The sequence below is a fragment of the Gordionus sp. m RMFG-2023 genome, chromosome 2 (assembly GCF_954871325.1).
Source record: "Gordionus sp. m RMFG-2023 chromosome 2, tfGorSpeb1-WG-v2, whole genome shotgun sequence".
In the NCBI taxonomy this organism is placed as follows: Eukaryota; Metazoa; Nematomorpha; class Gordioida; order Chordodea; family Parachordodidae; genus Gordionus; species Gordionus sp. m RMFG-2023.
The window spans coordinates 3408044-3429491 of record NC_088776.1 but is presented as its reverse complement, the minus strand read 5'-3'; the positions used below and the strand labels follow the sequence as shown (position 1 = coordinate 3429491).

General features: G+C 30.6%; 1 protein-coding gene across 3 annotated transcripts in view; it reads right to left on the bottom strand.

Moving 5' to 3' along the window:
- Positions 1–3399: 3399 nt before the first annotated feature.
- LOC135923255 (uncharacterized) overlaps positions 3400–21448 on the bottom strand; it is a 69102-nt gene continuing 51053 nt past the window's right edge. Inside the window, exons 28-40 of one of the 3 annotated variants that reach the window (XM_065457910.1) lie at positions 18361–18595; positions 16299–16468; positions 15185–15388; positions 14909–14997; positions 14269–14546; positions 12380–12660; positions 11500–11713; positions 9838–10027; positions 9376–9503; positions 8795–9150; positions 5666–5736; positions 3959–4181; positions 3400–3585 (exon numbers count right to left, since the gene is read on the bottom strand). In XM_065457910.1, the coding sequence (XP_065313982.1) occupies positions 3482–3585; positions 3959–4181; positions 5666–5736; positions 8795–9150; positions 9376–9503; positions 9838–10027; positions 11500–11713; positions 12380–12660; positions 14269–14546; positions 14909–14997; positions 15185–15388; positions 16299–16468; positions 18361–18595 (2543 nt within the window). In that variant the 3' untranslated portion in view covers positions 3400–3481. The remainder of the gene's footprint in view (positions 3586–3958; positions 4182–5665; positions 5737–8794; positions 9151–9375; positions 9504–9837; positions 10028–11499; positions 11714–12379; positions 12661–14268; positions 14547–14908; positions 14998–15184; positions 15389–16298; positions 16469–18360; positions 18596–21448) is intronic. The other 2 variants (XM_065457908.1, XR_010571160.1) reach the window with 2 other exon arrangements.

Genomic DNA, 21448 nt, shown 5'->3' with positions numbered 1-21448 from the left:
GTTAAATTCCAGAGTTGTTAAAAGATACTTTTTAAATGGATCTAGATACAGATACATCGTCTAAAATAATATCTAGATACAGATATTTTAATCAAAAATCTATCTAGATACAGATACCACATTTTTATGTCTAGATACAGGATCTAGTTACTTGTATCTAGATCCTTTAACAACTCTGTTAAATTCTAATTGTCTCAAAGCAAAAAAAAAAATACTAAAAATAAATGTCGGTATGAATGGGCTAAAAAAATTGCGTTTGATAGATAACTTTTGAATACAGAGAGCTACCGCTACTAAATGAACATATTGTAGATGGTATGTTCAGAAGATAGAAATATATCCTTTGACTCAGTTAGAAGCAATTAACTCTAAAGGTGTAAAAATTTTTGGCACCACCTTCCTTTATACTCTGGCATGTTTCCCATGTAAGTTATATAGATTCGTTTTCTTACCCCCACCTTGCCGGATGGCATCTGCTTTCCCTACACCTATTAAGTGGCTCATTTTTTCATAAATTTTATCCGCTAGTTTCTGCTTAATATAGCAAGTTTAATAATAATTTAAGCGTTACCACGGGAATTATAATTAGAAAAGATTTGATATATTATCGCAAACAATATGATTTCATCAAAATACTTCAATTTTAAAAAATTACTATTATACGTATCATCTTATCAGGGAATCTTAACTTTTATTTGATAGTTATCAACTATTTGTCGTTAAATTTATTATTAAAAATTTGATTTTAAAAGATCAAAAAATTACGTGTTTGCAAAGTCTTTTTTTTGTCACGTGTTTGGTTTAGGGCAAAAAGGTAAATGTTGATTGGGGCCGAACCAAAGAAAGGTACAATTTATTTTAATTTTATCTGTCTTAAGTCGGGGTTGGTGACAGGGAGAGAAAAAGCCCTGTCGGGCGGAAGTTAGAGGGACTCAAAAAAGGATTCTCCCAAGTCTATTTCCTTTCATTTCTACTTTATACATATTTATATAACGTTTGAGAATGGTGAGTATTTAGATGCACTATAAATAATTTCGCTTCATTCAACTAGCTTGATTAATTCCCGTGCTTCTAGATTAATCTGCTTCTTATTGGCTCGTAGTCTATTTTTAATTATTTTTAGTTTAATCAACTTAAAACACATATTCATACATTAAATGTAAGTTGGTTACTGCAAATTATATAGATCTAGTTTTCGAAATTATAATATCTCGTAAGGCCTCAAGTGTATTATTTTGACATTCACCTGTGATATTTTACAGGACAAATTCCTTTGGCCATCTTTAAATCGATCAATTTTTTATTGGTAATAATTGTCATATTTATGGTGGTCATATGTCTCGAAAAGGTAAGAAAATTCATTGAACTCAAATAATATTTACCATCCTCAAATATTTTATCAGTTTAAAATTATTTGTTTCCATTTTTATAGAGGACCAATTATTTTGAATTGATCACGTGGCAAAACAAAAGAATGACACAACTATATCATTTTATATATCTTTAAACCAGTGGGTAAACTGCGAGAGGAAAATCGTTATTGAACGAAAGTTGGAAGGGCCAAAAAATGTGTTCCTGAGGTTGTTTTTCCAAATCTTTATTTATAAATTTTTAAGAAATTAAAAAAGTGGATGGCTGGTGGCGAATAATATATTTTTTGGGCCGGTGTAAAAAGGAAGTGTTTGGCCTAGTTGTCGAAGCTCTGTCGGATGATTTATGATAAATTTGCTTCTGATTTATTTTGAATTTGGTTTAGCGATTCCCAATTACAACTTTCTTCCAAATAACCAATAATCCCCTGAGTTGTATGGTAAATGTGTAATATAAAATGCATAAAAAGTAGATGGAGGTTAGCAGAGTTGTTAAAGGATCTAGATACAAGTATCTAGATATAAAAATGTGATATCTGTATCTGTATCTAGATATATTTTTGATTAAATAATCTGTATCTAGATATTATTTTAGACGTTGTATCTGTATCTAGATCCATTTAAAAAGTATCTTTTAACAACTCAGGAGGTTAATGACTAGAAAAATTAAATATTATATAGTTTAATAAGATTTTGAAGAAAAACGTGGAAGGGCAATGGACAATTTAAGAATAATATTAAACAAGAAACAACATATAGATATTAAATGGTTAAACGTAAACCTCTACGTCATCGATTATTCCCCCCCCCCCCCCGATAACTTTTGTGGCATCTAGCTGTCCATTGAATTTGAAACGCGCAAAAAAAAATCTTAGCAGCTCCACCCTTTCCTGTAAGTCTTTCCAATTCATAAATCTACACATAACTGGCCGATTTTAGTATCATCCTTGTCCACTAGAAGAATTATATTTACCATATGCCTGATCAGCATCATGGCCATTTTCATTTAAAAAAACACTTTTAAAGATGGGTTAAGAAGATTTGTCGTAACTGGGATATTTTTTTTTAACTCTGAGCAAATTCCCTACCTCATCCTTGTAGTAAAGAAGTAATCTATTGTAATATTTCATCATATTATATTTGCCAGTTAGATATGATTATATATATATATTTTTACGATTAATATAATAGGTGTTGTTTAACTTCCTAATGTATTATGTACACACCCATCCATTAACGTGTAATTATATATCGCCATTTGTAATTAAGTTGCACCTTATGGTAAAATTATACTGAATAAAATGTCAATGAAAACTGATACTTATTGTGAATGAATTATAGAAATAAATAAATGTAAATAATGGTTCTACCTTCGTTAAAATCCTCACCATCGAATACACTGTTATTATTCCCGATCTGTCGCGTCTCATTATCTCTCTTTTTTTTGAAAACACTCTTTGAAAATTGAGAGACAAATTTTTATTACAGGGATCATCATATAAGTACCTCTGACCTAATTATTTACACCATCTTCGGTAAGCGGAAATTAATTTGGCGGAAAACAATCCCCAATAATAATTCTTCGAAAATAATTCCCTGAATTGATTTTCTCAAAATTTTTTAAAATATTTTATTTTTGAAGATTTTTATTTCGTGGATATATTTATATAAAAAAACTTTCTCCTATTTTATTAATTTTTAATATCTTTAAAAAATGGGATATTTTTTTGGGGGGAATTACTTTTCCTAGATAAATTATCTTCAATATTTATTTTTTTTTCACTCACTAAAAAAAAAGTTTGACTGGTTAATAATAAAGAAAAATTGATCTTGTAAACAGATTTAAAAAAATCGATCAGCTGTTAAATTGTGTCGGATAGGATCCTACCAAGAATCCCAGCCTTAGCCTTCCTTAAAATTAAATAAAAGAATACTATAATATAATTGCTAATAATCTTTAGAAATAACTATAAAGATGGACTATTTTAATATTTACATTTATATACAGGAATTGCAATTTGATTGAATAACAAAATAAATAAATATATTATATAATATTATATTAAACATTTTTATAATCTATAATATAACAGGTAATTTTCAATTAAGTTTCATGTTCGTTGAACTTTGATGGCTTTAAGAATTGTATCGGTGATTGACAGTGATTTCGTGACTTCGCTAATAAACGCGGCGATCAATAAATCCTTGAAATGTTCTTGATAATACATATGATTTTTTTAAATTGCACATTTTCAAAGCATTTATATATTTTTTCGCAATTAAAATAAATCTATGTGATCAATTAGAGATGTCTTATAACTAAGTGATCGGTGCCCAAGTTGATCGACATATAATTTCTAAATATAATTTTTAATCTTACATTATTATTATTAGCTCATTCATTTATCGATATAACCCGAAAAATTATTAAATAATTTAACCGGTAAATGCTGAATAGAAGATTTTATTGAATAAACCATTCCAATAACATTTAGCATAAGATTAATGCTTATTAAGCGTAAATTCAAGCTCGCGCGGCCCGATTCGGTGGACATAATTTATATAAAACAAGGAGAACCGATCCATACCGGGATACATGTTGCAGAACTGAGGTAAATATTGGAAAGCGGTTTTAATAATATCCGGGTCCGAACTGGAGATCAAATCCCAATAAATCCTATACAGACCATTCATGGACTTCTCCGAAAGATGTCTCCAGCAATGAGTTATAATGTCGAGAATAATGTCCAGGTATTTTTGGTCGGTTGACTTTAGGATGAATTGAGAATTGAGCAATTTCGTGGCCTGTTTCTAATGTGTTAAGGTTTTTTTTTGTTAAATATAAAATATACTAGCTATTAGCCCGCTCATTGAAATATGAGCGTTATTATGATTATACGCTGAATACGCATGCGTCCATAGTTAATAACATAAATTAACGCTGATTTTTGATTGGTGTAATTTTTCAAAAAAATAAATACACGTAATATCTATATTAAAAAGTCTAAATTTTTGTTAAAAAAGGGGGGATAATTAATGATAATTTAAATTAATTTTACCCCCGAAACGATAACCTAATCATATCTACATTGAATCATTCCAATTTTGTCTAGTGTGTATATATATGTTGGCGGCAATGTGTTATTTTTTCAAATTTAAATCATTTTTTTGGCACGTTTAAATTCGAAAATATAATTTTACCGAAAGAGTATTTCCGGCAGGTTTAGGATATCTATATTAGGAATCGTAGTTAATTTTAACGTCGACTTTTGAGTCGTTTATAATTTGAAAAATCAATGAGTTTCAAATTTCATGGAAAAATTGTTTTGAAATTCATAGGGCAGGTATACCAATCATAGTGGAATCAGTGTTGTTAAACGACTCATTTTGTGCCGATTTTATAAAACGGCTAACTTAATATTTTAGCCAAATAAATATTGTCTAAGGCTCCAGATTACGTTAATAGATGTCTAGACCCTTGAGCCATATACGAAGAAAATCTTCAGGCTTGGGTAATATTTTTGTGGATAATATAATGAGTTAGCCGTTTTTAAAAATCGACTCAAATCGAGCCGTTTAACAACACTAAGTGGAATACATTTCAGGTTATAATCAGATTTTTGAATTTCAAAAAATGGCGATCAAAAAAATGATCGAAAGTTTAAAAAATAACACATTTGTCGCTAACATACATACATATATATATTTAATTTATTTAAATGGCAAATTATGTTGCCTAATCTTCAAAAATTGATTATTTGGAGGAAAATGGACCTTTGGTTTGTGTTACTCTATCGGGCTACAAAAAAAAAAATTATATCTAATTTTTATAACGTTTCGATTTAAAGGGTTAAATAGATTTGGAATTCATTTTAATATATCCCTTTAGCTTAACCGCTACGCATTCAAGACGCTTTTCTAAAAACGATGCAATCAATCGAAATCTTTATTCAAGGTATCGAATAATCGGAAGGTATTTAAAAATTTTAGATCGTACCCGTGCTATTTTACACCTATCCAACAAAGATACAGTTTGAATGACGGCTAAAAATCGATTGATTCGGTTCAGTTCGCAAGGCGCGCGCTGAAGATAATCCGCCTAGTTATTGAGGCTCTATTTATTTACGCGTTTTTTGCGAAGTTGATTCGATATTTTAAACACAATCCCAAAGCTTTCGAAATGATTAAATTATTGGTCCCCGCGAAAGATAGAACAATTTTATTAACTTACCAATCTCGATAAATGTTTTTTTTTTAAAAAAAGTGAAAATATATTATTTTTTTTTCTTATTTACCAAAAATGGTTCGACGATATCTGGATGTGATTTGGCGTAGGAAAGGAATTCTTTCAAAAAGGATAACATGTCTTAATGTGTTATAAAAAAAAATGATGTATATGTTAAAATTATTTAAAAGTTGGCAGTGTTTTGGATCAGTCAAATTTAGATCCCCATTATCGCGATATATTTTGTATTATAAAATCGATTACTACTATCCGACTCGAGGATAATTGGCCGTTTCAACAGCTGATTCATTTAAATTTCTATTCGTTCGATTCACAATCACGTGACCTGTCAGATTTGACCATTAAAAATCATTTTAAATATTTACGTGGTCTGTGCTCTACTGGCAAAATTGTTATAAATAGGGAAAAAAACGATTTTTAAGGTTTAGATTCGAATAAGAAAAACGCAAAGATTAAATATAAGTTAAAAAAAAATTGAAAGGTAAATTTATAATAATCAGAGTTGTTAAAGGATCTAGATACTTGTATCTAGATCCTGTATTTAGATATAAAAATGTGGTATCTGTATCTAGGTAGATTTTTGATTAAAATATCTGTATCTGTATCTAGATATTATTTTAAACGTATCTGTATCTGTTTTTAGATACTTTTATTTAACGCTTTTTATATTATAAGCAAAAATAGTTGAATGCAAAATTTATTTTATTTCATATGAGCATATAATTTAAATATATATATATATTTAAAAAAAAAATTAAGACTACTATAATAAAAAATATTAAAATATATAAAAAAATAGATATATAAATATTCATTAAATATTATGTTAGAGTTTATCAATAAACTAGACAAATTCATTACTATGCAACTCAAGAAATTAGCCATTTATTTTCATTAATTTTATTTTATTATACTAATTTTAAAAATTTATTTTAGATTAATATTAATAGTGATGAAGAGGAAGAAGTAATAATCAATGAAGCATCAACAAGTTCAGACATTGTTCTCATGGCCAATTTATAGAGCATATTTTAAAATAATATCTCAAAATAAAAAAAAACAAATTTCTGATAGTAAAATGTTTGCCATATCTACAAAAAAATACGAAAATTTCAATTAGCATCTTACCTTAACTTGCAACATTGTAAAACATTTAAGGGTATAGATACTAAATAAAATGTTTAAAATTGTAATTTTCAATTTTAAGAGAAAAAATCAAAGACTGTTAGTGAAAAAAACAATTAATACAAAGATTAGTTGATGAATTATCAAGGTCTTCAACTGATTACAAACAAATAACCTGCGAGAAAAAAAAAACAAATAATTTAATATCCTATTTTTTTCAGTACCTCGTAGCAGCAGATATGATTGTTAATAATGATTTAAATTTTGATACTCAACAAATTTTAAATAATTTTTTTGAAAACGAATGCCCAGATTTTAGTATTTTTAAAGAATATCCTGATACAAAATTGTTATTCATAAAATATAACACCACACAATCCCTTCAAGTGCCCTGGTAGAAAGGCTTTTTAGTGTAGTTAAAAATGTCTTTACGGATTAACGAGGATGCCTTAATGACCAAAATTTTGAAAATATTTTATTACTGAAATCTAATAATTATTCATAATCATTTAATCATATATTTTCATATAAATATAAAAATAATTATTTTAATTTTGATAAATGTGATATCTAGTCAATAAAGTTTTTAGCTCATTGCATACTTTTTCACAATAGAATCCTAATTTAAGGTTTATGCAAAGCTTATATAAGAGTATTAAAAAATTGTATCTGTATCTAGATACATTTTAAAATTGTATAGCTGTATCTGGATCTAGACAACTTTTTAGACGATGTATCTGTATCTAGATAACTTTTTGACTATGTATCTGTATCTAGATCCATTTAAAAAGTATCTTTTAACAACTCTGATAATAATAATACTATTTTATTTCTAAATAATAGGCCTAAAAAAATCTAAATTACTCATAATTTTTTTTTGCGAGAATTTTTTAAGAAATATATATAGATTTTTTTTTGCGAGAATTTTTTAAGAAATATATATAGATTTTTTTTTGCGAGAATTTTTTAAGAAATATATATAGGATTAATCGATTATATTAGAGGAATATAATGAAGTAACATGTGGTGGTAAATAAAGTAATGATAAAATTTTCTTAACAGTTATAACAATAAATCACAAATAAAATTAGGGGAAGGGGGATAAAAGAATAGACAGATACATTACGGATACTTTAAAGCTGGTGTTTGTTAAACGGTTCGATTTGAGCCGATTTTTAAAAACGGCTAACTCAATAATTTAGCCGGAAAAATATTGTCTAAGCCTCGAGTTTTCGTTAGCAGATGTTTCAAACCTGTGTTGCCGTTTATGAGTGAAAATCTTATTGGCTTGCATAATATTTTTTCCGGCTAAAATATTGAGTTAGACGAGCCGTTTAACAACACCACTTTAAACTACGAGAATACAACAAAATAAAAAAAAATGTATATATTTGGATAATAGAACAGTAGTTCAAGATAATATTAATTCTTTAAATAATAGATTAAACGACGTTTATAAAATAGTGCTGTTAAATGACCATATAATATTCAGGTTGGTTTCTAAAAAAGGCCCGATTATAATTATAACCAAAATGATAATGCGTTAAGCCTAGAGATTTGGCTAATAGAGGATATAAGCCTTTCTGCTATCTACGAGAAAAATCTCCAAGGTTTACATGATAATATTTTGGCTAAAATCTTGTTAGGGTCGTTTCTAAGTTATGATGCTGCTCCTTTTTTTTGTTAAAGTAATCGCCATTAAGTTATACAAGTCAGTTTATTACATAAAAACGTAACACTATGAAATACTTGGAATTAATGTTGTTAAACGGCTCGTTTTGAGCCGATTTTTAAAAACGGCTAACTCGATATTTTAGCCGGAAAAATATTGTCTAAGCCTCGAGATTTCGGTAATATATGTCTAGACTCTTGTTCCTTCTATGAACAAAATCTTCAGGCTTAGGTAATATTTTTCTAGATAGCACACTGAGTAAGCCGTTTCTAAAAATCGGCTCAAAACGAGCCATTTAACAACACTACTTGAAATGATTTACTTTGATAAAATCAATATTCCTTTTTGCAAATTAAAAAAAAAAGGGTAAAATTCACCAACTTTCAGAGCTCTTATTGACGCTCATGAGGGAATTAAAGGCCTGCGATTCGACGTCGTTGTTCCTGTCACCACCGCCGGAGGCTAAATCCGGAACACACGATATAACCCTGACTAATCTTTCCATCATAGCCCTATTACGCTTGGGGTCCGAAGATGTCTGGAAACTCAAGCCGGGAGGTTCGCGGTAAAAATCTTCCGCGAGCTTTAGGGGAATCGCGTGTTGGGGATCTTCGTCGGTACCGCCTCCTCCAGATTTCTTTGTCGTTTCTCGCGTTAGGAGAAGGGAGTTGTTCGAAGCTGTCCTAGCTTTCCAAAATGGGGATTGAATGATTTCGTGGTAATGCGGACCGAGATTTCTGAAAAAATAGAGGGAAATGATGAAAATCGCGCAAAAAAACATATGTTACGATGCGATGATAGTCGAATCAGCTGTGATTTCGCTAGCGATTAATTTCGCACAGCTCGAACGAATCGCGCTCAACCAAAAATGGCAGCATAGTCTTTAATTTAATACATTTATTTTTTAAAAAGTGGCGGCTTACTTAACTATAACCGATATATTGATTCATTCATTCACTAACTTTATAATATCCGATTTGGTGTTGGAGAAATATTTGCCGCTGCTCGGATTGCACAAGATATAATTCTTGGTCAAATTCATGATCCTTTTCACGTGAAAGCCCATTTTATACGTTTGCGCGGAATAAGTCTTGTCGTTCATATTTTTTTTTTAGATATGAGAGTGCAAGATAAATTATATATATATTTTTAAAATAAAATAAGATTCATCATTTTCTTCTTTTATTTCTTTATTTATTTCGCGTTTATTCATTTAATTCGTAATAATGTGGTTGGGAGTGGGGGGGAGTGGCACAACATCTCCGGGTGGTTAATAGAGGTTCAAGCGGTCCCCTATATTCTGAGGAAAATCTAGTGGTAGAAAGAGCATCTGATAACAAAGAAGGAACCGCTACAAAATCTCTGATCAAGACAAGAACTTATTTTTCACCCCCTCTCCCCTCCCTTTAAAAAAAAGTAAATACTTTAACGAAGTCAAAAAAGGTATCCATAAGAGCATCGGTATTGTAAGTTTGGTAGTAAAACAAGTGAGGTTGAAGATTATGGGCAATGAGTATGATAGTTTTGAAGAAAGTGAAATGCCCTTTAGCTATGAAGGCAGGGTACGTAAGATGAGTGCGACCCTGCAAGAGGGTATTCATTAGCGGCAGATGTCTATTTATATAGTATATGTATATATTTTTTCTTCGTATAAAAATACCAAACCGCCGTATGATCAAGGAATATGTTATCTATAAAAAAAAATGGCATTTTTCTGTGGAAGATGCCAATCAGAAATCTGGGAAGCCTGGACCTCAGCGGTTGGCACCCAATTCGTACATATAAAATTGTGTCTGGTTTCACAAATTCTCTCATCATCGATATTCTTTGAAATAACAAAAATTGTCTTAAACTAAATTAAATTTTTTTTAAAAAAATGACCTCCTAACTTTTTTTTTATTAGTGTTGTTAAACAAGCTAAATGTGAACAGATTTTTTTTAAAAAATGGCTAACTCAATATATTATCCATAAAGAAATATCGTTCTAACCCGAATATTTTGATCATAGTTTGGGCAATATTTTTTTTTGGCTAAATGATTGAGTTAGCCGTTTATAAAAAATATTGAATCAAAATCGAGGCCGTTTAACGCTACTCATTTTATAGAAAAATTTTAAGCCGACCCTAACATTTGGTAAATAATAAGCTAGATCGGCTATTTGTGAAGCAAACCGGAATTAAAGAAGAAGAGTAAAAAAAGGAATATTTTTTTTTTGTTACGTTATAAAGCCATTATAAAATTATATAAAAGTAAATTATTATTTTTTTTAAATAAAATTAAATATATATTTTTCGAAAAAAAAAAATTCCACTCCATGTTCCTTGGGGATTGTTGTTACCGATTAGTAACAATATAATTATTTTATTACCTTTTCTTCTTATTATTACTTGTATCTAACAGAGTTGTTGAAGGATCTAGATACTTAGATATAAAAATGTGGTTTCTGTATCTGTCTAGATAGATTTTTGATTAAAATTCTGTATCTAGATCTTTTTAAAAAGTATCTTTTAACAACTCTGGTAGTTAACGAATCAATTTATATTACCTTTAATTTTGTTAATGCGAGTTTTGCAGCTATATTTTATATACATCATATAAATTGATTTACTTTTGATATATTAAAGAGATCTTATTATAAAACATTATCAGTTTTTTTTTTCAATTAATTTTGCATTTGGAATTCATAAAATATACCATTTTGCATGTTTAATTCTTATTTAAAACCTTATATTTGAACTGAGCTAAATCTATACAATTAATACCCATAAGCTAATTTTCCCCCAATACCGACTAATAAATGGACCATAACAATTATCAGGGCAAGACCTTCCCGCCTGTCAATAGGGAAATAACAAATGAGGTAACATTGTATAACCACATATAGATTTTATACTTAAACAGGTATTTATAAATGGCACGCTAATATTTAAGGCCGCGGAAATTATAATGGTTTATTTCGGTTTCGCGACTTGGTTAAACAATCTCTTTTTTAAAAGATTTCGCGCGTTTTAATAGAAGTGTCACAGATCAAATCCAACCATGATAATTGGTAATCCGCGAATTTATATATATATATAAGAAAGAACCTGAGAATCAAATGAGGGTGATATTTGCAAATTGTCAAGACGAATTCCTTGGCCCTATCAGATTGGATGGTTAAGGATTCGCTTTTATCGCTGGACCGCGCCATGAGAGCGATATTCCTATCTAGCCCCTGAGTTATAACAGTGAAAAGTGTGGAGTCGCTATTGATATGCGATACATCGGTTATAGTCGAGAGCGGATTTGCTGTATAACGGTCTAGGGGTACGTTGACAATGAGGGAAGTAAAAAAAAAAAGATAGAAATAAAAAAAAAAAGATAGAAAATTAGGATAAATATTTAGATTTCGCCAATGACATAATAATAATACCTAGACTGACTTTAAATTTAAAATAATAAATACTATATATTATTAATGACTTTCTCGAATGTGATTGTGGATATTACTAATAAATTCATCAAAAGTGTCCATCAACGAAAAACAGCCGGGGACGCCATTTTGGTAATCCATATCATTATTTAAAAATTTTTAAACGAGAGGCCAATTTATTCCTATGTCAGACGCAAACATTATTAAAGAATTGCCTGATCATCGAGGAAATAAGGAAGCAAGTTATCAATTTAACAAAATACTATACATGGGTTAACAAAATGGCGGGTCCAGCTGATTTGCATTTAAAGACGCTTTCAAATGCCCCGTTTTTTGTATTCTTACAGTTTCTATCATCTTTTCAAATCCCCCAAAAAATGAATCCAGACTTCTTTGCTACACTTAACCCAATGACCAACGGCAGCCATTAATAAGTTGATATTTTGTTTTTTTTTGTATAATAATAATCCACCAAACGATAAATAAGTTTTCACTTAAAACATCCCGGCGTCAAATATCATTACTCGCAATTATTGTTAAATTATGATTATTACGCTCTAGGGGGGAAGTGGAAATTTTGGAGTTGGAAGTAGACGGGGCTAGCGTGTACGGGTGGCGGGTTACGATATCCCTGAAATAGTTGGGCCCGATGTCCTCAAAATCGTAGCGTAAATAATTAACTTTCGTTTTATCAAGAAATTCTTCCGCTGCGATATGAGAAGGTAGGGATGGGGTGCTCCGGAAGTCGGAATATAGGTGCAAGGATTTGGGGAATCGCAGGTACGTTTCATAGGCGAGGCGACATAGACTGCGTTGGGTGATGGCTAAAAATGAACTTTTTTGTTATTTTTTATTATATATAAATTTAAAAAAAAAGAAATAAAATAATTTTGAATTTCCGCAAACCCGAAATTAGGTTTTAATCAGCTGATATGTATAAAAAAATGTAATACACGATTTTTTTATAAAAAAAAATACACATGTTTCTAGTCTTATCCAATAGTTTTTCTTTTTAAAAGTGGCATGAGCCCCCCCCCTTCTAACCTACACACCACATGAATAAGGCCGAATTCATAGTGGGATCCGATCTGACACGACTTTAACAGCTGATCGATATTAAAATCGGTTTATGAGAATCAATTTTTCTTTATTAAAACCGATATTTCTTAGGTTATTATCAGGTATAAAATTTAAGATAAAATTAATATTATTTTATAAAAAAAATTGATTCTCATAAAACCGATTTAAAAATCGATCAGCTGTTAAATTTTGTCGGGTCCGATCCCACTACGGCCTAAGGCATAATATGCAAAAAAAAATATTATCAAAATAAATACTTTTATTACATTACGATAATTTAAAAAAAAAATGGTCATTCATTAAAAATGGTAGTTAAAATATTTTCTTTTGTCTCGCGCGCGGGGATCGGATTAAAATTAACATTTTCCGGAAAAGGAAGAGACTCACGCGAAGTGCCGAGTGATGGATTTACTTAAAAACCACGGTACTGAAGTCATACCATCTGGCCTCAGGTGCATCAGCTGATGATAAATTATCAGGCTCCGGGATGTTTAAATATTAGGGAGACCTTTCGTAAGACGATGACTAATTATTGCATTAATCGCCGCAAGCCTCGACTATATATACACAATTAAGACTTAGAATGAAATCCACCAACTTGTTACATTTAATACATGTGCGCGATTGAACGATACCGCATCTAATTCGGTGGTCCATGGCATTGAAAGGTTACGACTTGGTAACGGTTCTGACCAATCAGATACAATTAATCATCATTATGTAATAGTTGGAATAGATCCCGAAGAGGGATTCGATGAGACTATTTTAATAAATTTTTAATTTAAAGGTTCAAAAATTGATTGGAGTGTTAAGAGACTGTGAATAAAACAGATCCTGGTAGGATCATAGATTTCCAAAGAGTCAAGGCGGAATTAAAGGGGTTATTTGAGGGTGATAAAGGAAGATATTAATCGTGTAGTTCATCAAATGTGACGCCAAAAATGAAGACAGTGGTATAGGGTTAAGTTTTCTCGTTTATGAAAGTAACCGAGAGAAACCCCAGTTAAAATCTCCCAATTCTGTATTTAAACTATTTCCAAACATATTTCTTAAAAAAAACCTTCATAAAAAAGATTAATGGTATAAAAACGGCTCAATTAGTCAGAAAAATATTGCCTAGGCCTCAAGATATCGCTAACAAATGTCCAGACCTTTGACCATCTATGACCAAAATCTTCAACCTTGCGTTATATTTTTTCTGGATAAAATATTGAGTTAGCCGTTTAACAACAATAAAAATAAATACTTCTTTTTTTTTAAAAAAAAAAGAACAAAATTTTTGGTATGAAGGCATACATTTTTAAAATATCTTCCATCCAAATACTGAAATATTTTTTTTTTTAAAAAAATATGATTTTTAAACCTGCGATCATTCGAAGAACCGGTGACACTTTTAACCGTAAGCTCGAGTTTCGCCAAATTTCGGCAGACAAACTTTACAAACACTTTGAGATACGCCGGTTTGGTTAACAGGCAGTGCCTCAGCAGTTTGTCTACTCTGGGGGAAGCGGTTTCGTTTCGATATTTCGTGGCGGCAGCGTTTTCGCGAATACTGTCGTTGTTATACTCCCGAATCACGTAGACTAGCGTGGCCTTGAATTGGTTTTCGTCGAAATCCAGTATCAATTCCTCTTCGTATTTCTGTGCCAGACAATTCCCAAAAGAAAAGAAGAAGAAAAAAACAATAAAACCTGGTAAGGGTCTTGGTCACGTGGACACACTCGGCGGTAAGCGTTATCAAGCGCCCCAATTTTTTTTTTAAAAAAAGGGACCGATCAAGATTTTCGCCAAAATAATATAACGTAAGCCCAGATTGATCGTAGATGGCAGAAAGGTTTTGGACCACTAATTTGCCAAATGTCGAGGATTACATGATATTATTTTAGCTAAAATCTCCCACCACCCAGCTGTTCTTTATTTATAAGATTACCGAAGAAAAGGTATTTCTAATAACAATTATATAGGCATATGGATGATAAAAATGCTAAAAAAGCGTAATTAACCTTTTTATTTCTCATATCCCTTCCTTGCCAAATCCTAGGCAATTCCAAACAATTCTGCAAAAAGTCTAATACCAACGTTGGGTGATAACCTAATTTTTTTTTTTTTAAAAAAATAATCATTTAATTTTTTTGCCATTTAAAATATATGTATGCTATGTTAAGAAATTTAAATGTTTCGATGTCAATCAAAACATTATTTATAAAGTTTCGAAGTTTCGCCTTACCTTAAAAAAAGTATAAACGAGAAAAAATAAAAAATGTATGTTATATACTCACCCATATTTTGAGGGGATATAGCTTTGAGCCCAAAACCAATACCGGACATGTCCAATAACTTTTCTATGACCTTTCCCACACAGTTCCAGCCAGCTTCGTGGCATATGAGCGAAAGACCGAACCTCTGGAAAGGTAGGTAATACTGGTAGCGCTCCTGGAACGTGTTAAGGTGGACGCCATTTTCGGGGATTATAGGGTTCGCTCCTAAGAATTCAAATGTTCGAAGAATATATGTTGATAGTAAATAATCATCAAAATAAAAGCAGTCAATCATCGCAACTAATGTTGTTAAACGCCCCATTTTGAGCCGATTTTTTTAAAACGGCTAGCTCAGAATCTTAGCCAGAAAAGTATTTATCTAGACCTTTGTTCCTTCTATGAGCAAAATCTTCAGGCTTGCGTAAAATTTTTCTTGGTGAAATATCGAGTTAGCCGTTTTTAAAAAATCGGCTCAAAACAAGCTGTTTAACAACACTAATTCGCAACGTTTTGTGCAGGAAGTCGAGTCGTCATATTTCAGTTCAATTTCCGGTTTTTAGTTTGAAAAGGTTTGATTTGGTTTCGTTTCCGGATATTCTTGAAACAAATTTCCATAGGTTCTTTTCGGTTCTTCATAATCTTTATTAATCATAATATATATATTTTAATTTAATTTTACCCATAAATAATCTATCAAAAATATTCAAGAAGATAAAGTTGAATTTCTTTATCATTTAAATTTAAATAAGAAATAACAAATTAAGTAACATAATCATATATAAAAATGTACCATTAGTGTTTTTTTGAAAAAATTATTTTAAATTAAGCTAATCATTTCAAATTAAATAAATACAAATATCTTTTTTTAAAAAACCGTTTAAGAACCGGTTTAACAGTTCGGTTATAATCACTGTTTGGAAAAACGGGTCAATTCCGTTTTAAAAAAATGATTGCCAATTTAGTTTTACGTTATCGACTCCAACCAAAAGCCTTTCAGTTCAAATTTTGATTACGAGAATCTCTTCTTTTTTTTAAAAAAAAATTAATTCTGGGATAGAGCACTCTAATTCTCAATCGACGATGCAATAAACATTTATAAAATTGAATTTTTCTTCATTTCGTAAAAATTTTAAACCATCTTCATATTTGGCGAAAAAGATGTGGACCAATTGATCGAAAGCCTTCGTTTCTATATTCCTGGTGGAATTGATCCGAATGATCCAATCCAGCGAGAATCTGAGGAAGGAATTAATCGCGTCATCATCATCATTGATATAATCACTGGTAACGGGTGTTGTAGAATCTCTATAAAAAGGTATTGAATCATTTCCAAACTATATTTTAGTTAACCGGAAACAAACAAAAAAACTCAAAATCAAAAGACAATTTAAATATGTTTAAAATAAAATCGATATATCTTTATTTGTATATCATTTCCAAAAAAATGATGAATTCCATGCCAAATCAGACTAAGGGGAGGGGGTGAGAAGGTATGACACAGGATAGTCATTGTAAGAAGGGAGGAGTAAGATGATAGGAAGACGCTATCGTCTATTCCAGGTGAGGAGGGGGGGAGGGGGCAGGAGCTAAAAATTTTGGAGGAGGGTAATGTCGTTATTGGTTTTGAGATGTATGAGAACTTTGAATTACCCATTCGTAGCGTATCATATAACCAAAAAAAAAGAAAACTTATATGATCCATCTTAAATATGGGGAATGTATATATCAAAAATCAAAGAAAATGTAAATAGTGTTAATTAAAAGGTCAAAAAATTGCGAAAAATATTACTAAAAGCTGAATTTAAAGTGAACGTGTTATGTACAAGCGTTGCGTTATTTAACGCTAGGCGAAATCACAGCTGATTCTTCATAGAGTTAATTTTTTTTTTTTTAAATAACTAAACATTTTATATAATATTTCAGAAATATGGTATCATTTTTTATCGAATTTGCTATTATTTTTATAATCGTATCGTATATTTTTTTTATCATCGCATCACAGCGTAAGTTTTTTCAAATTTCAACACAGCGTTGTAGTGCATACAAATTGAGCATTTACGTTTTGCCGTAATTTTTTAATAAAAAAACGTAACGCATAGCTTGTTTAATTGAGGTTGCCTTTTTATTAATATCGTCGATTCAAAATTTTAAATAAGTTCTAAAAAAAAGAGGATTTGTTGAAAATTATATTTATCGTCTGCCTTTCTTATTTCTCTAATTCTTAAATATTCCTTTTATAGAATATAAGTAAGTTATTTATATTACATTTTAAAAAATATTCCAAAGCGAAGAATAAAAAAAAGTAATGAAAAAGCAAACTTATTTGCGTAAGATGGTTGCTAACGCCAAACGGTAATTTTACCAATTTGAGCGAGGCCTTTTAAAATGCATTATTTGCGCTTGCAACGCAGCGTTTGAAACGCTCAATTTGTGTCCAGTATTATCATCATAACGCTCACTTAATTTTTATAAATAACGCACCGCTTGAAGATAATGCGCTTACTACAAATCCGCCTTTATGCTAAGGTCATAACAAAGCGTTTGGTAATCATTTTAAACAACACAATTATTAAAGTTATACAGGGCAGTTTAAATGTATCACAATAAAATATAGATTATTTATACGGTCGATAGTCACATACTAAAATGATACTTAAAATTGGAAATTAAAGTAATCTACATAAAGTCCTCCTAAATTATGCCTCATGTAAGACAATAGGGTTTATATGCATTAAAAAGGGGTGAAGGCCTGGTTTTAGCTAGGGTTTTACTTTAAAAATGTATAAGATTACATTTCATAATTCTTCAAATTTGTTTTCGAGATTCATATTATTTATCTCATCTGCTTTTATTTCTATAAAACACAAATAATATGAGATAGGGTAAGTTTCAAAATAAACGAAAAGTATATATGTATATATATATGGGATTTAAAATATATACTTAGCATGTGACTATTTACCGACACCTTGAAAAATAAGGAAAAATTATTCGTAATTAATACAAAAATAGTAAGCAGACGATAAAAATATTTTTTAAATGTAAAATCCTCAAAATGTCTAAAACGATATTACGAAAAAAAAACGAGAGAAATACAATAATTTTATTTAAAAATTCCTGAAAAGGTCTAATCTTATTTTTTAGATGGCCTGACACATGTCAGTAAATTTTTAATGATGCCAATAAATGTTTTAAACTTGGAAAAGATATCGGAGCATATTCGGTGGCTGAAGCCTTTGGCAACTCTTAAAAAACTTTCGTAAAGCCCGTCAATCATTTCCTGGTTTTTAGAATCGGCACCGCCCATAATCAGTCGACGAGCGTATAGGCTCTTAAAAGACTTTTCTAAGTGGCGCGGTGGTACGGGACCCGTAATTTCGTCTACGATTGTGGTGGTAGGCGATATTATAGCTTTTTTCCCGCCTAAAACATCTAATAAGGTATGAAAATACAAAAAAGGCCAATTACAAACATTATAAAATGGCCAATGGTCGATATTTAAGCGGCGGAGTTAGAAGAATTACTGGGAGTGAAGGCTAATGATACTTAGCTATAATTAGTGAGTGATAAGTGATAAAAAAATTGCAAGTAATAATGTCGGGAATTGATTATAAAAAAAATGTATTTCAAGGTTTATCGTTATATTAAATTATTTATTTATGTACGCGATTGTTTAATTATAAGTTTACATCTGAATAACTAACTTATTCATTATGGGGCATAAGTGATGCAAAATCGCCCCATTTGAGGCGATTTTTAAAAACGCGGCCAACTCAATATTTTAGCCAGGAAAAAAAAATATTGTCCTAAACCTCGTGATTTAGCTAATAGATGTCCAAACCTTTGTTGCCATCTCTGTAAGCGAAATCTTCAGACTCGACAGCGATATTTTTCTGGATTAGATACCGAGTTTGCCGTTTTTAAAAAATCGACTCGAATGAAGCGATTCGGCATCGCTAATCGCTGCAGTTATGTTATATTTTTTACTTTAATATTTCGAAAAATTTGTAAATATATATATGTGTGTTTGCGTCAACGTGTTATTCTTTTTGCAACTTTAAATCATTTTTTTTTGAGCGGGTTCTTTAAAAATTCAAACATCTGATTTACCGGAAATGCATATCATGTTTGGAATACCTATCTTACGAATCGTGTAGACAATTTTGCTATATTAACCTTTGAGTTCATTTATAAATTTATGTAAAAAAAAAATATATCGAAAATTTAATACAAATTATTTTAGGTTTTAAAAAGTTCACGGAAAAATTGTAATGAAATTCATTGGGTAAGGTATTCCAAACATGGCGGCATACATTTCCGGTAAAATCAAATTTTTTTAAAATTTAAAAAAAATACGCGCTTAAAAAATGATTTAAAGTTTAAAAAAAATACATTAAAGCAAACCACATTGTGATTGAAAGATGAAAATACAGCAAATAGTTTTAATTTAGTTGACACCTGCGCCTTCTTTACATAAGCTACAATAATCATTGTTATTTTTACAGGAATTAAATTTTTTTAGTTGATTAGCAACTCTATCCGGACCCCCAATAATTTTTCTATCTCTCAAATTTGAGAAATTTATTAAATATTTTAATAAATTGGTAAAATTCTCGTGACAATTGAAAATATAAAAAGTAGAAAGAATTATTGTGTTGAATTATTTCAATATATCGCCAAAAAAATATATAAAGGGGTAGAAAATAATTAAGGTGAAGAGTTAATTTATTTCAAATTATTTAAACCGAAACTAAGCTATCTTCCATAGCTTTTAGGATAACATTCATTGTTTATTAATACTGTTTATACAGTTTCTTTATTTATTATGTATATGTAAATCAAGTATTCTATCACATGACAATTGGTATATATATATATATGATTGATTTGTATATGACATTTATAACATTAATAATATATATAATATATCTCATTTATAACATATCCCCACACATATGATCTTACAACTCCTCAATCAGTCGATTTGTAGGTTTCCTAGCTCTTTGTGATTTCCGCATTTCTAGTTTTCCGTTATCTTCCACATTTTCCAAAATCTCAACTATATCCGACTCTCTATTTTTTTTATTTTCTTCCTCTCTCTCTGACTCCATATTTTCTGGATTTTCTTCCTCTCTCTCTGACTCCATATTTTCTTTATTTTCTCCCCCTGGCCCAGACTTCTCTATTTCTTTAGCTACCTCCATTTTTCGAAGTTGATCCGCATGCTTTCGTACCATTCTATCCTTGCTTTCTACCAAATAAGAATATCTACCAGTTCCGGATTTTTTAACTCCTTCTCTCCAACCTGAATTTATTTCATTATGCACCCATACCGGTTGTGCAATCACAAATTCCCTCATTTGACTATGTTCATCATGCGCTACTTTTTGTCGTATATTCGATCGTTCCATTTCATCCCTAACATTTGGATGTAACCAATAATCCCGTTTTTAAATTTCGCCCCAATAATAACTTTGCCGGTGAACGTCCAGTTGATTGATGTTCACCCATTCTATATGCTATCAAAACTTCTCCCATGGCTTCCTCAGGCTCCCTGATGTCTTTCCTAGTTGCAAAATATAGACTCTTGAGGGTTCGTATTGTTCTTTCCGCTAAACCGTTCGTTTTTGGATGGTACGGTGTTGTATGTATCAATTTAATATTTTTCTCGAAACAAAATTTTCGAAATTCTCCAGAAATAAATTGAGGTCCATTATCTGATACGATTTGTCTAGGTGTTCCAAACCGTGCGAACCATTTCCTTAAAACCCTGATCATTGTCGTGGACGTGGTCTCTCTCATTAACTCAACCTCAACCCATTTAGTATGTGCATCAACTCCAACTAACCATGAATACGAATCAATAGGCCCCGCGAAATCTAAATGAATTCGTTTCCCATGGCATATTAGATATGTTCCACGAATATAAAGGAACCTCCATAATATTCGACCGGTTACTTTGACATGGCATACATTGACGAACATATTGTTCAATATCTTTATCGCAATTAGGCCACCAACAATACATTCTAAAAATTGATTTCATAGCATTTATTCCTGGATGCCCTCTGTGTATAATCGTTAATATTGATTTCCTCAAAACGGTTGGAATTACCTTCCCTTCCCATTCCATTCAATAACATCATGATCTACTGACAATTCCTCTCTACGATTTTAAAAACAAACTAACTCTGTATCTTTTTTCGCATAAAACTCCACCCATCCATGCTCAATGTTTTTTACTACTTTTTTAAGCAAGCTATCATTCCTTGTTTCTTTCTGGAG